The sequence below is a fragment of the Gadus morhua genome, chromosome 19 (assembly GCF_902167405.1).
Source record: "Gadus morhua chromosome 19, gadMor3.0, whole genome shotgun sequence".
Lineage (NCBI taxonomy): Eukaryota > Metazoa > Chordata > Actinopteri > Gadiformes > Gadidae > Gadus > Gadus morhua.
In genome coordinates, this window is record NC_044066.1 from 7,911,370 (window position 1) to 7,924,202 (window position 12,833).

Genomic DNA, 12,833 nt, shown 5'->3' on the forward strand with positions numbered 1-12,833 from the left:
TAAAGTTTGGTAGCATGGGCCTGTCTCTCTCTGCGTGTGTGTGCGTGCGTGCGTGCGTGCGTGCATGCTTGCGTGCGGGCGTGTGTGTGACCTACCTTCCAGAACCACTGTATGACAGGGTGATTAGGACAGTAGCCATTTTTATACACCGTGTGTTGCCTCCAGTCGTTGACATCCACATCCCCCAGACCACACATCAACAGCTATACACACACACAAACACACACAGCAAAGACACAGAAATTTGTTAGAAAAACATATTAGAAAAAAAAACAAGAAGATGACAATCGAAGAATGAAAAGCAGATCGATTTAAACAGGATCTAATACCTCCAGTTCATTTTCATCAAAGATCTTGATCAGATCCACGACGATGAGCTCAGTGAAGCCCTGCAACACAGAAGAATGTTAATCCCAACTATCGACCTGGATGGTTTTATTTATTCCCCCTCGGTGACCAACAGTCACTGCATGCTCTCACCTCTAGGAAGGCGTTCATCTGCTTCTGGACCCGGTTCACAAACCTCCACTGGATCACAAGGCTGAGGGGAGAGAGATGGAGCCAGGTGAGGGGGGGGAGGCGGTGTAGTTCAGGGTTTTGTTCTGCATTTATACGCTTTATTCATGACAGATAAAGTGGGAGTTAGACAGGAAGGTATGGGAGAGAGAGAGAGGGGGTAGGACAGGGAGCGAATGACCAATGGCAATGTAGACCTCCAAATCAACCGTCATGTGATAAATATGTTTATAGATTGGCGTTTACATATGATTTATTGAAAGGATAAATGTCATCCATCGTTTTCAGGCCTGAAAGTAAATCCCTTTGGACCGACTTTACAGTGGTATTTAAGATTGTATGTTTTCTAGAAAATTCTGGGGAATACACATTACCATTTAAGTAGTAGTTAAAATAAATACTGAAACATATCTCAAAAAAAAAAGCTGTCCTTACTCAATGTATTCCTTTTTGTTGTCGTTGGTGACCACCATGTCCGACCCACTGGGCTTTAGGTCCACCTGGTATGTCTGGAAAAAAATAAAGAAGGAAACACCACATTGAAACGATAGCAATAGTTACAATCCACAGAGACAGTGCTCTCAGCTGATCAGAGATCAGAGAGTAAAGGAGCTCTAGACTGATGAGGGCCGCTGAGGTACCTGTCCGAAGTTGTCCTCGTCGATGCAGAACCGCAGATCCAGCTCTGTGGGGTCGTTCTCCAGGATCCACTTCAGGGAGTTGTAGTACTCACTGTCCTGCAGGGGGCGCACCATCGATACCATGAGAGACAGTGGGTCAACCAGTGGCTCAGGTCATGTATTGTCACATGCGTCACTCAAATGTATTGAGTGGATGCATATTTTAAGCAGACTAAGTAACATACTAGTGTGATACTGTATGATGCAAACTAAGATTCAGTCACCAATATAAACCTGATGACATGTACGATACAAAGTACGATAGAAGTGGGATAAATCGTAAAATTCAAAGCTTGATAATGTGTGCTCAAATGTACGATGAAGTGTGATCAAATGTGCGATAAGGTTTGATAAAACGTACGATTCGGTGTGATACAAAGTCCTGCCCTAAACCAAAGAGGTGTCACGACGCGTATTCAGAACTTGATCACAAAAGTCAAAGCTTACCACGGACTCCATATCTTTGAGAGAGATCTGTTTGCCCAGCATCATCTTGTAAAACGGTCGGATAAAGAATCCTGGGCGGAGATACAAATACACAGATGGAATTAGTACTAGTGGTAGTGGTAGTAGTAGTAGTACAAGTACTAGAACTAGTACTAGTAGTAGTAGTAGTAGTAGTAAGTAGTGCTTGCATGGCATGGTATTGGTCTATCAATGTCACATGGTTGTGTAGTTCTGTGGTATATTCTAGTTTGATGTAACTGGTTCCTTTGTACTTTTATTGGCCTGTACCGAGCTAGGGTTTTGTCAATTTTTACCTTTAAAAAAGTTTCCAGATCCTTCAGATGTTAAGAAAATATATATTTTCTCCTGGTGGCCAAGGGAACACTATCTATTTAAAAATAGACCTGGTGCTGTAGTGTCAATGTGCTGCTATGATTAAGCTGTGATACGTGTGGATCTTCTAGCCCTGACACTCTGCCCACCCTCTGTCCCTCTGCGATGTAGAGCATGTAGACAGCGCTCATTATGGGTGCGTTCCAATAGCTTTTACAAAATCCCCAGATGTTTTCCTCAATGTCGCAATTTCACCAATAAGCGGGCAGCATAAAGTGTCCATCAAAATAGCTTCAGAGTAAGGATACGTATTATGTAAGGATACATAAGGGTATCCTATAGAGGAAATACATTTTTCGCCATATATGGTCAGAAGGTTGTGATTGGCCAAGATTGTCAACAAGTTTATCAGGACACAGAAGCAGCTCAGCCATCGCCTCTCCACAATGCTCCATTCCTCCTGCCCTACCACTAACTGCTGCTCGTCAACTTGAGAGTTTAGAGAACGAGCCATAGACAGAGGACAGAGGGAAACGTTTTGGAATGCACCCAACATTTCATAGGAAGTAGGAAGACACTCAAGCTTATGTGTGTGTCCGTCGACCAATCAGCTGCTTCCTACCGTCTAACAGCTTCCCATGGAACACGGCCATTCCCGCCACGCGACCAATGAACTTAAAGTAGGACAGGTGGTCCTCGTTACACAGGCCAGAGTTGGGGTTGATCTGGAGTGTGTAGTTGTCTCTGGAATAACACATGGAGAATTGTTGTTGTGGTGTGAACGTTTACAATCATTTTTCTAATGGGTTTGTTGTCCCATTATATATGTAGGTTTACTTTCACTGTATTATGACTCAAATTTGAATCACCAATTTGTGATTTACAAGCTAAGCCATTTAGGCCCAATCTCAATACTTCCCCTTACCCCTTATCTTCCCCCTTACCCTTGAAGTTGCGCGTTCATGTGAGAGCTAGTGGTGTCTCAATACCCAATTTGATCAAGATTAAGGGATAAGATTGAGTGCTATGTACCCCTTATTTTTAAGATAATTTGAGAGCTCACTTGGGCCGAATCTCGATTCTTCCCCTTGCCCCTTTTGCTTTGTCTTTGTCTTTGTCTTGGTTAAGACAAAGACAAAGACAAAGCAAAAGGGGCAAGGGGAAGAATCGAGATTCGGCCTTAATCTAGGGTAGGCAATTTAGAGAAAACAACAGAATTTGGAGGTAACCAACCCCAAATAACCAGACTTGCTTGCTAGCTTTAGGTCTGCCTAGCCTTTTAACACTCAGGTCGTGCGCAATGACAGCATGGTCAGAGTGAGTGCAGGTAGCCAGTAGGTAGGTAGGTAGACAGACAAGAAGGCCATCTAATCATTTATGATTCAAACCACAGATACAGGATATTTTCAACTTTTTGTGAGAGCACTTGATTTATGAATTCCTGTCGCAATGTAAACAGAATTTCAACAAATATAAAATGCAATGCTTCCAAAATAAATCAGCCTACGCTAGCGAAATGAAGCACATTTAAAACACACACATCTCCACGACGCCCTACAAACACTCACGTGGCGGAGTACTCGAAGAGGCCGTAGTAGGGGTTGAACATCTCCTTGGACAGCAGGAAGAACCACTCGCGGGCCACGCCCCCGTAGTCCAGCCCCTTCTCCAGCTCGAACTCGATCCAGAGCCGCGCCTTCAGGATGTCGGGCCGCTTCAGGGACATGATGCGGCGATACGACTCCTCGAAGATGTTGTTCCGGTGCAGCTTCATCTCGAAGCGGTTGGGAATGTCCGCCTGGATGAAGGAGAGGAGGAGAGAGGCCAACGTTTGTTTGTCGTTCTTCTTTTTTTTTGCAAAACTTGACGTTGATTTGACAACAGGCTGATGTTATTCAAACATGTGGTTTATTTACACTTCAAATTTGAAAAATATGTTATAAAAATAATTCATTGACAAAAGACCATTGCCATATTTAGAGACAATGGGTTGATAAATGTTGAATGATGTGCAATAATTCATATTATAATAGATTATACTCTGAATGACTTATGAATGACTTAATTTGTGTGCATGATACATAATAAGAAAAATGACATTGACAATTCTAAGCTACTAAGAAATTTAGGAAGCAAAATATATTTTAACTAAATATATATGCTTCCTTACCTGAAACATTTGCAAGAGAAAAACATTGTTATATGGTCTTAATGACAACATCCCCAGAATGAAATATATAAAGTATAAATATGAAAAACAATATCTCACCGGCTTCTTCAATTTCTTCCTGAAGTAGTCGTATTTCTGCTTGAATTCTCTGGAGTAAGGAACTGCCTACAAACAAACACAAACATACACACGCACACACATCAGTGGTTTACCATGTCAAAGAAAGGTTTACAAAAAAAAGTATACAAAATCTAATCAAATGTCTGATGAATCATTCAACAGTCACTACCCGGACATCTGATCCGCCGAGTGATGTATGGGTGGTATTCACAGAACAACACAACAGTGTCAGTATGCTAAAGAATAACCTGGGGCAAGTGACACACACACACACACACACACAGTCACACACACACAGACACAGACACAGACACAGACACACACACACACACACACACACACACACACACACACACAGATTAGATAGATGGTAGCAGCAGTATGGTAGCTCCATGGTAGTGGCAGTATGGTAGCAGTAGCTGTATGTAAGCTATATAGTAGAAGTGTATGAGTAGTAGTAGTATGTTAGTAGCTACATGGTAGTAGTGTATTAGTAGCAGTATGTTAGCTACATGGTAGTAACATTATGGTTGCTACATGGTAGTAGTGTATTAGTAGCAGTATGTTAGCTACATGGTAGTAACATTATGGTTGCTACATGGTAGTAGTGTATTAGTAGCAGTATGTTAGCTACATGGTAGTAACAAAATGGTTGCTACATGGTAGTAGTAGCAGTATGTTGGTAGCTACATGGTAGTAACATTATTGTTGCTATATGGTTGTAGTAGTAGTAGTAGTAGTATGTTAGTAGCTACATGGTAGTAGTCTATTAGTAGCAGTATGTTAGCTACATGGTAGTATTGTAGTAGTATGTTAGTAGCTACATGGTAGTAACAGCATGGTAGCTACATGGTAGCAGTGTAGTAGTAGCAGTGTGTTAGTAGCTACATGGTAGTAGCAGTATGTTAGCTACTGGTCAGTAGCAGATGAACTTACAGGTCCCGTGATGGCTGGGCTCTGCAAGCGAGGGTCCTCCCATTGAGTGTTCTTTGTGTCTAAAAAGAAAGAAATTGACAGAAATGAATGATCAATTTATTACATTTCGAATGAATTTTAAAAATTAATATCAATATTAGCAAGTATGCTGATATTTCTCTGAGTGTATTTGCTGTGATTACAGACACCAAAAGACCCCAGATCTAAGAAGCAGCATTAAAGTCTGAATATGGATTTTATATCAATATATTAGTCAGCTGTTACACATTTAATGTCACTGCTCTTATTCCTTTGTAATAAAAATAGCATGCATGTCTCGTCTAGCTCCGCCACCCTAGGGCCTACTATGCAGTACTGTGCAGCCTAGTGATTCAGCCATATTTACAGCATATTTATGTGTTAGCAACGACGCCTCAGGAAACCAAAATCCATCCGCTGGCGTAACTCACTAGACGCTGTGAAGTCAGGTCCAAACCAGAAAACGACTATCAATCTTAACAGAGTATGCTGTGTGTGTGTGTGTGTGTGTGTGTGTGTGTGTGTGTGTGTGTGTGTGTGTGTGTGTGTGTGTGTGTGTGTGTGTGTGTGTGTGTGTGTGTGTGTGTGGGCTGTCCTGCTTACAGATTTGGCGCTCTCTAGTGGCCGTAACAGTTCCGTCTACATGTGAACTAAATTAAAGAAACGCGAGAGAGAGCCGGAGAAAGGCAGTGAGTGAGAGAAAGAGGCAGAGAGAGAACAGACTCTTACTATGGTCGATGTAAAAGGTGCGTCCATCGGTGTGGATCCTCTCCTCCCAGCCAGGCTACAGAGAAGAACAAAAACAACCATTCAGTCCCAAACTCTCTGCTAGCTACACTATGGGACCATGCTAAAAATAGTCAAGCGACTGCTTTGTCTTCCTTATGTACTGAGCATGGACATCTTACAGTCCATGCCCGGCACACATCAGGCTGGTTGTGCAAATGAAACTGAACCAACGATACAAACGGAAAACGGATCCAACGCCATCCAAAGCGAGTCCACATCAGCACATGGGTAGAAACACAGTGATCATCTGTAATCAACAGTGTCTCTCACACACATACATACACCTGCACGCATACACAGGTAGTCAGCCAGGAAGCAATAGAAACAGGGTAGGGGGAAGGGGGATCGAGGGAGTCTGACAAACTGATCACAAGGAGTGTGTGTGCATGTGAGTGTGTGTTTGTGTGTCTGTGTGTGTTTGCGTGGGTCTTTATGTTGCATGCTACACTGGCTGAGAGACCACAACGAAAAATAAATGAGACATTGATCGACGGACTCCACAGTCAGCTCTGACCCCTCCTCTCTCTACCGCGCTCCATCAGTTCCCCAGCTCCACCCGACCCTCGAGCCCCTTACAGTCAGCTCTGCGTGGAGGATCTCTCCACGGACCTCCACCCACTAGACTAGCTGAAGCTAGCTTGATGTCGTTCAGACAGGGACACACAGACACGCTGACACACGGTGGAGAGGGGAACATGGAGGGGAGGGCGGGGGCAGAGGGGGAATGGAGAGGTTCAGTCCATTCATGCTGCTCCAGAGACAGACAAAGAGAGGGAGCGGTAGAGAGAGAGGCAGACAAAGAGAGACCGGTAGAGAAAGAGAGCATAGTGATAGATAGGCAGAGAAGCAGAGGGACAGAGACAGAGAGGTAGACCGAGGGACAGAGAGAAAAAAACAGGGACAGAGAGAGACAGAATGACAGTAACAGAGAGTTCGAGAGGCAAACGTGAGACTTAGAGAAAGACAAGAGCGATAGATAAAGAGACAGAAAGAGAGAGACAGAGATACAGACAGAGACAGAGAGGTAGACTCCACCAGAGAGAGACAAAAGGACAGAGACAGAGAGAGATTGAGAAGCCGACCGAGAGTCAGAGAGAACGCCAGAAAGAAAGAAACAGAGCAACCGAAAGAGAGACAGATGGACAGAGAGGCAGACAGAGATAGAGAGATAGAGACAGAGAGGCAGAGAGACAGGCATTGTACCAGACCAGACATAAGTGGGAGGGGTCAGGCAGAGGTAAGCAACCAACCAACCTCCACTGGTGGTATGTTCTGGCAGACAGAGATGGCCAGGTGGAGAAAAATAAGGAGGAGGAGAAGAAGAAGAAATAGGGTATATTTGATTAAATCCCCAGATTCAAAAGGGAGAGAGAGTAAAAGAAAGAGTGAGAGAGATATGCACACACCACGCAAGCCTGGGCCAACCCCACAGCACATGAGGGTGTGTTCAATATGGTCAGCCAAAAGCTAGGTTAGTCATTGTTTTGCCCTACATGTTAAGGGTTAACACACACACACACACTTGGGGAGTATTCCCACAGTAGAGATTTAGAGACTAAATCAAATGTAATTTGATTCCAATGTTATATTCGATTTTCTCTCCAGATGCATTAGAGTGCCAGTGAACCCAAAACCAAATGCTTTGTTTTACCATGGCACCTTGTCTTATATGATCATCAACATTTTATTCTATGCCATTTTATCACTGTAAATGAAATTACTCTCAAATTTAGAGGAAATAAAGGGGTAAAATCCTATGCTTTTTGCCATTTTCCCCGAAACAATATGTGAACGTTTGTCTCTGCTGCGGTTGCAGGTGGCGTATTGTTGCTGATGTTCCGAGTGCCTTTTCCGAGGTATTCATTGTTTGGTGTGGACATATGGAGCTCTGTCTAGGAAGCGGCTGGCTGCGATATCCACGAGAAAGTTCAGCTTATCGAACAATTATAGTATAACGCTACGATGTGCGTGTACGGTGAAGCTCCGTCTGAGCAGCGATGTATTTAATGTGTGCGTCCGAGTGAGGGTTAGGCTTCCCGGACACATAAAGTATAACACTTACATGCAACATTGCCTATTATAACTCTCATAACAGCTAAACTGCGGTACTTAAGAAGTATCATAAAGTTGGCGTGGGTCGTAACCATGGGGATAATAAGCCCCCCTCTTTCTTCAAACTCTTAAGGGTCGAATTCCATCTGAAACAGTGGGCTCACTGGCTCTTTAAGAGGACATTTGAGCACACAATTACATTTAAAAATCATCTTGGATGTGTAGTCCAATGTCTGAGCAGTCCCATTTGCATATTCACCTTATGTGTGCAGGGAAAACGCCTTTAAAAAAACAAGGCCTCAAGTTCAGAGTGCCTTGGAATAAGCGCTTTGCCAGTTGGAGAGGCTCCCCATGCCTTCACACCACGTTTAGCACTTAGCTTTAGCCCTGCTGAGCCCTCCCATGCAGAAGCATTCACGCCACTGTATTCACCGTGGCTAAATGGTTTCACTAATGTGATGGACATCCTTCTTTCCTGTAGTTTAATATATATTATTATTGTACTTAGAATATTATTAATACAGATACTGGACTATAATCTTTTTTTACTTGAAAATGTTATTCCATTGTGATCTAATTCCTATTTTTTTATCATTGCCCCTCTTTTGCCTGATGTTTAGTACGTTACAACAGAATCTTCCCCTATGGATGAAAATATAAGTTACCCATCAAATCTAATCCTTTCTAACCCAGAGGATCTATCACTGGCCAGGCACCACAGTCTGGGAGAACGTCTGGGAGAACCTATAGCGGGTGGACCAGTGTCCAACGCCGCACGTCGATAGCTCGGTGGCCCTGGTGGGGGAGTGGACGTCAGGCTGTACTCACCGGAAGAGGCCCCAGCTCCCCAGGCTCCATGGAGGTCTTGGTCCTCAAGTGGACCGGGTACTTCAACCTGGGATCCTCCTGCACACCAAAACACAAGGAGGTTGAAAGACAGGACCCACAGACGCAGGTCATACTAGAAGGGACTGCCAGTAATGATTAAAATACGGCTTGACGAAGAAACAACCGTTTCTTCGTCAAGCCGTATTTTAAACATTACTGGTTTAAATAACTGACTAAAGTGAGAAAACAAAAAAGCTTTCTTCAGGTGTTTTTTTAACTGAAAACTAAATGACGATAACCGCATCACTTAATATACAAACTCAAATCTAAACCTTAAGGCTGTGTTCAGGTCAACACCACCAGGTGTCACTGTCGACCCTCTAAACCGATCACACAATAAAGAAACTCCCCTTGATCTATTAAACATATTCCCATCTGTGTGGCCCCCTAATCTATATCTAATCTAGTATGACATCTCATTCGGTCCTGTGCAGCCACAACAACAACCAGATCTACATTCAGTTTGACAACACCAGATGTTGAGCGTTACCTGTTGAAGCCACACAATGAATCACAAATATTTAAATAAATAGTATTAAATAAATGCCATCTGCGCCCCCGGAAAAGTGTCACATCCATTAACCGTTCTGTCTTTTATCAGATGGATGAACAGGTTTATCCCAAGAGTCAAAGTCTCTTAACAACATACATTAATGATCTGTGGTGGGGTTGGGGATTCCCTAAAGGTAGGCCATTGGGAATCGGGCCTCAAACCCAGAACCCATCGGGCCGGGAGTCAAACCAGCCAAAGCACTGGTCTCCCCTGCATGGGAAGTCATCTCTCATGCAGCACCATGACCAGACTCCGGGCCCCTCACCACCACTACAACGGGGCCCCTGTGTGCTCACCCAGGTGGTGTTGCGGCTGTTGTGGTCGATGAAGAAGGGCCTTCCGTTGGGCGCTATCCTCATCTCCCAGCCAGGCGGGAGGAAGCTCTGCTGGGGCTTGTGCTGGGACTTGGGGGAGCTGTAGGGCGAAGGCTGGGGGGTCTGGGGGTTGGACACCGTGTCTTTGACCACCCGCCGCACCTGGATGTTGTTGGCGCCCTAAAAAGGATAAAGAAAGTCATATACATTCAGATAGCGGTGGCTAGTTTGGAGCGCCTTACAGAAAACCAAACTGCTATACACCAAGAAATGTAATGAAATTATAGAGATAAAAAAAACACACTGCTGTCAAAATGATGGCAAGCAGGCCCTGGATAAAGATATGCTTGGTAAGTCCGCTTTTTACAAATGCTGCAAATACCCAGCATTCAAGATCGGAGTAAATTAATAAATGAAAGACAGGTCTGAGCATCATTTTCAAGATTAACCTCGCCTCACCTGAATACCAGCCTACACTAAATAAATCATCATTTATTCCCAGGAAATGACACATGCGAGCAATTCTAATGACTCAGAGTGAACCGCTGCTGGCTTATCGTTATCCTCTCAGTGGCAACGTCTAATTCCTGATGAAGGACTGCGTTCATTACAATACACACACACATACACACAATTCAACCTTTCAACGCTCTGGCTATAAAGAGTGTTTTCCTCGAAATGTCAGCACCTCCCTCTCATTTTTCTCTGCTCGCACGAACCAAACACACAGACAAGACAAGAACACATTGAGAAATAAATAAATAAAATGATTTGAACAAATCCACAGATTGATGGGAATATTATGTATATATAGAAAAAAAAAAGATATATATTTAATTGATTGTGACAAAAACAACCCTGTTGAGTTGATCTGTGCTGGCCTCTGCTATGAAAAATATATTTCATGCATTAACCATGCTGCTCTTCTGTAGAGCTCCGCGGGGAACAATGAATTAGAGGAACCCAGCTGAAGCGACCGTGACTCGTGTGCTTCAGCCACTGCAGGCCAAGGTGCCAACCGCACAATGAATAACACTACCGTGACTCAACATACTGGAACCAACCACTTTCCTACTGGGAAACATGTGTCAGATGCTGAGCGCAGATAACCTGAAACGAGCAACAGCGTGCAGAACTGTCAAAGTGAGCCCCAAACAATCAGGGCAAGAGTTTGAATTGATTTCACATTTTCCTCGTTTTGTTTTATGCTAGATTTGACAACTTCTGCTAATTGTTGTTTTTTTCCTAATCCTTCCCTTCTCTAAGTAAGTAAAAATTCATATTGGTAAAGCCATCTTTTTAACATCTTAACAGGGAACAGAAAGGTCATCAAACAGTTATCCAAGACCTTATATGGGCTTGGATCCTGTTTCATTGTTCATAAGCTTTGTAACACAGCCTGGGTGCGATTTAAGGCTGATAGGGAGAGTCTCCAATGACCATATTCTCATATGATCTGAAAAAATGTAACGCTTGTAACCCTTTCCCGACATCAATATTCTATGAATTAAAATAACTAAAAATCATACAATCTGTGCCTTGTCATATTAGTTTGATGAACTTGTGTCTTAAACATTGGCCCTGTGGGCTGTGTTTATGCTCGTTGGGTCATCAGAACCCAACACTATCCCTGGTATAAGTTACTGATTACAAGGAACAGATTTAAAATTAGAAACAGTGCTTACATAACAAACTTGAGGGCGCTTTGAAATGATTACTAGCCCTGTACATGCACATGGTGTGGATCACATTTTCTGATGAAAAAATGTCTTCAGGCCTTTTGCATTTTGCTTTTAGTGAGAAATGATTCACTTTTAAGTGAGCACACAATTGAAAAAAAGAAAAGGCTGGAGGATTATTGATTTTTATATTCCTACAGAGGCTGGACCGAATAGGAAGAGACGAAAGGAGGCGGACAATGTAAAATAGTCCAACAAACAGCAGGTTAAAGTGAGAGGAAATAATGGAAAAATCCATCACTCATTGAGCGATGGAGAAATAACTTGGAAGACACAATAAATAATAAAAATAAAAATAAAAACGAACATAATAAAATCAAATCATAATTGAACAAAAACAAGGTATGAAGAGAAGCATGATCCATAACGATAAAAGAGAGAGAGAGCAAAGGGAGATCCTCTTATCAGGAGCACAGATCAGGGGGAGGGAGGATGGGAGGGATGGAGGGGGGAGGGAGGCGAATAGAGGGGGCGAGATGAGATGGAGGTGGTAGGGTGGGATTGAGGGAGTGGGGGAAGAGAGGGAGGTGGGAGGGAGGGAGTTGGGAGGGAGAGGGGGGGAGAAGAGAGGGAGGTGAGAGGGAGGGAGTGAGGGAGAGGGGGGGAGAAGAGAGGGAGGTGAGAGGGAGGGAGTGATGGCGAGGGGGGGGAGAAGAGAGGGATGTGGGAGGGAGGGAGTGAGGGAGAGGGGGGGGAGAAGAGAGGGAGGTGGGAGGGAGGGAGTGAGGGAGAGGGGGGGGAGAAGAGAGGGAGGTGAGAGGGTGGGGGTAGAGAGAGAGAGGGAGGGAGGGAGGTGGTGAGGAAGGGGAGTGGGAGGGCGGGCGAGGCACTACATCTCACCTCTATGGGGGTGGACAGGGTGACGGTGGGGGAGCTGAGGCTACGGGCCCTGCGGACCTGGGGGGGCTCGTGGAGGTGGCTCGTGGAGCCGGAGGCCGAGGAGGTGGAGGGGGAGGCCTCCGAGGGACCCCCGGCTCCGGAGGTGGGGGAGGAGGTGGTGGCGGTCGCGCCCGCCGCGGAGGTGCTGGCGCCGTCTTCCGTCAGCTGGCGGCGGAGGGAGGGTGGAGGTTAGGGTGGGGGGTTAGGGGGAAAGCAGGCCACGGTGGGTGGTGAGGAGGAGAGTTAAAGGGAAGAGTTAATCGCCCCCCCCCCTCCCCATCATAGGCTATTGATTCAGAGCGGTTTGGTGGGGAGGTTTGTTCGTCAAACAAACCGCAAAAAGATCATTTTCGATCCCAAGTTCTAATAGTTGACAGACTTTCTTGATTTATGTTGATA

General features: G+C 44.5%; 1 protein-coding gene across 14 annotated transcripts in view; it reads right to left on the minus strand.

Annotated features, from left to right (window-relative positions):
- nedd4l (NEDD4 like E3 ubiquitin protein ligase) overlaps positions 1 to 12,833 on the minus strand; it is a 46,470-nt gene that overhangs the window by 1,868 nt on the left and 31,769 nt on the right. For 9 of the 14 annotated variants that reach the window (XM_030342283.1, XM_030342281.1, XM_030342280.1 and 6 more), the window contains 15 exons: positions 12,396 to 12,599; positions 9,799 to 9,996; positions 8,890 to 8,967; positions 7,264 to 7,281; positions 5,950 to 6,004; positions 5,203 to 5,261; positions 4,246 to 4,311; positions 3,545 to 3,774; positions 2,599 to 2,720; positions 1,644 to 1,714; positions 1,158 to 1,253; positions 952 to 1,025; positions 481 to 541; positions 330 to 389; positions 96 to 203 (listed from right to left, as the gene is read on the minus strand). In XM_030342283.1, the coding sequence (XP_030198143.1) occupies positions 96 to 203; positions 330 to 389; positions 481 to 541; positions 952 to 1,025; positions 1,158 to 1,253; positions 1,644 to 1,714; positions 2,599 to 2,720; positions 3,545 to 3,774; positions 4,246 to 4,311; positions 5,203 to 5,261; positions 5,950 to 6,004; positions 7,264 to 7,281; positions 8,890 to 8,967; positions 9,799 to 9,996; positions 12,396 to 12,599 (1,500 nt within the window). The remainder of the gene's footprint in view (positions 1 to 95; positions 204 to 329; positions 390 to 480; positions 542 to 951; positions 1,026 to 1,157; positions 1,254 to 1,643; positions 1,715 to 2,598; positions 2,721 to 3,544; positions 3,775 to 4,245; positions 4,312 to 5,202; positions 5,262 to 5,949; positions 6,005 to 7,263; positions 7,282 to 8,889; positions 8,968 to 9,798; positions 9,997 to 12,395; positions 12,600 to 12,833) is intronic. The other 5 variants (XM_030342285.1, XM_030342284.1, XM_030342286.1 and 2 more) reach the window with 2 other exon arrangements.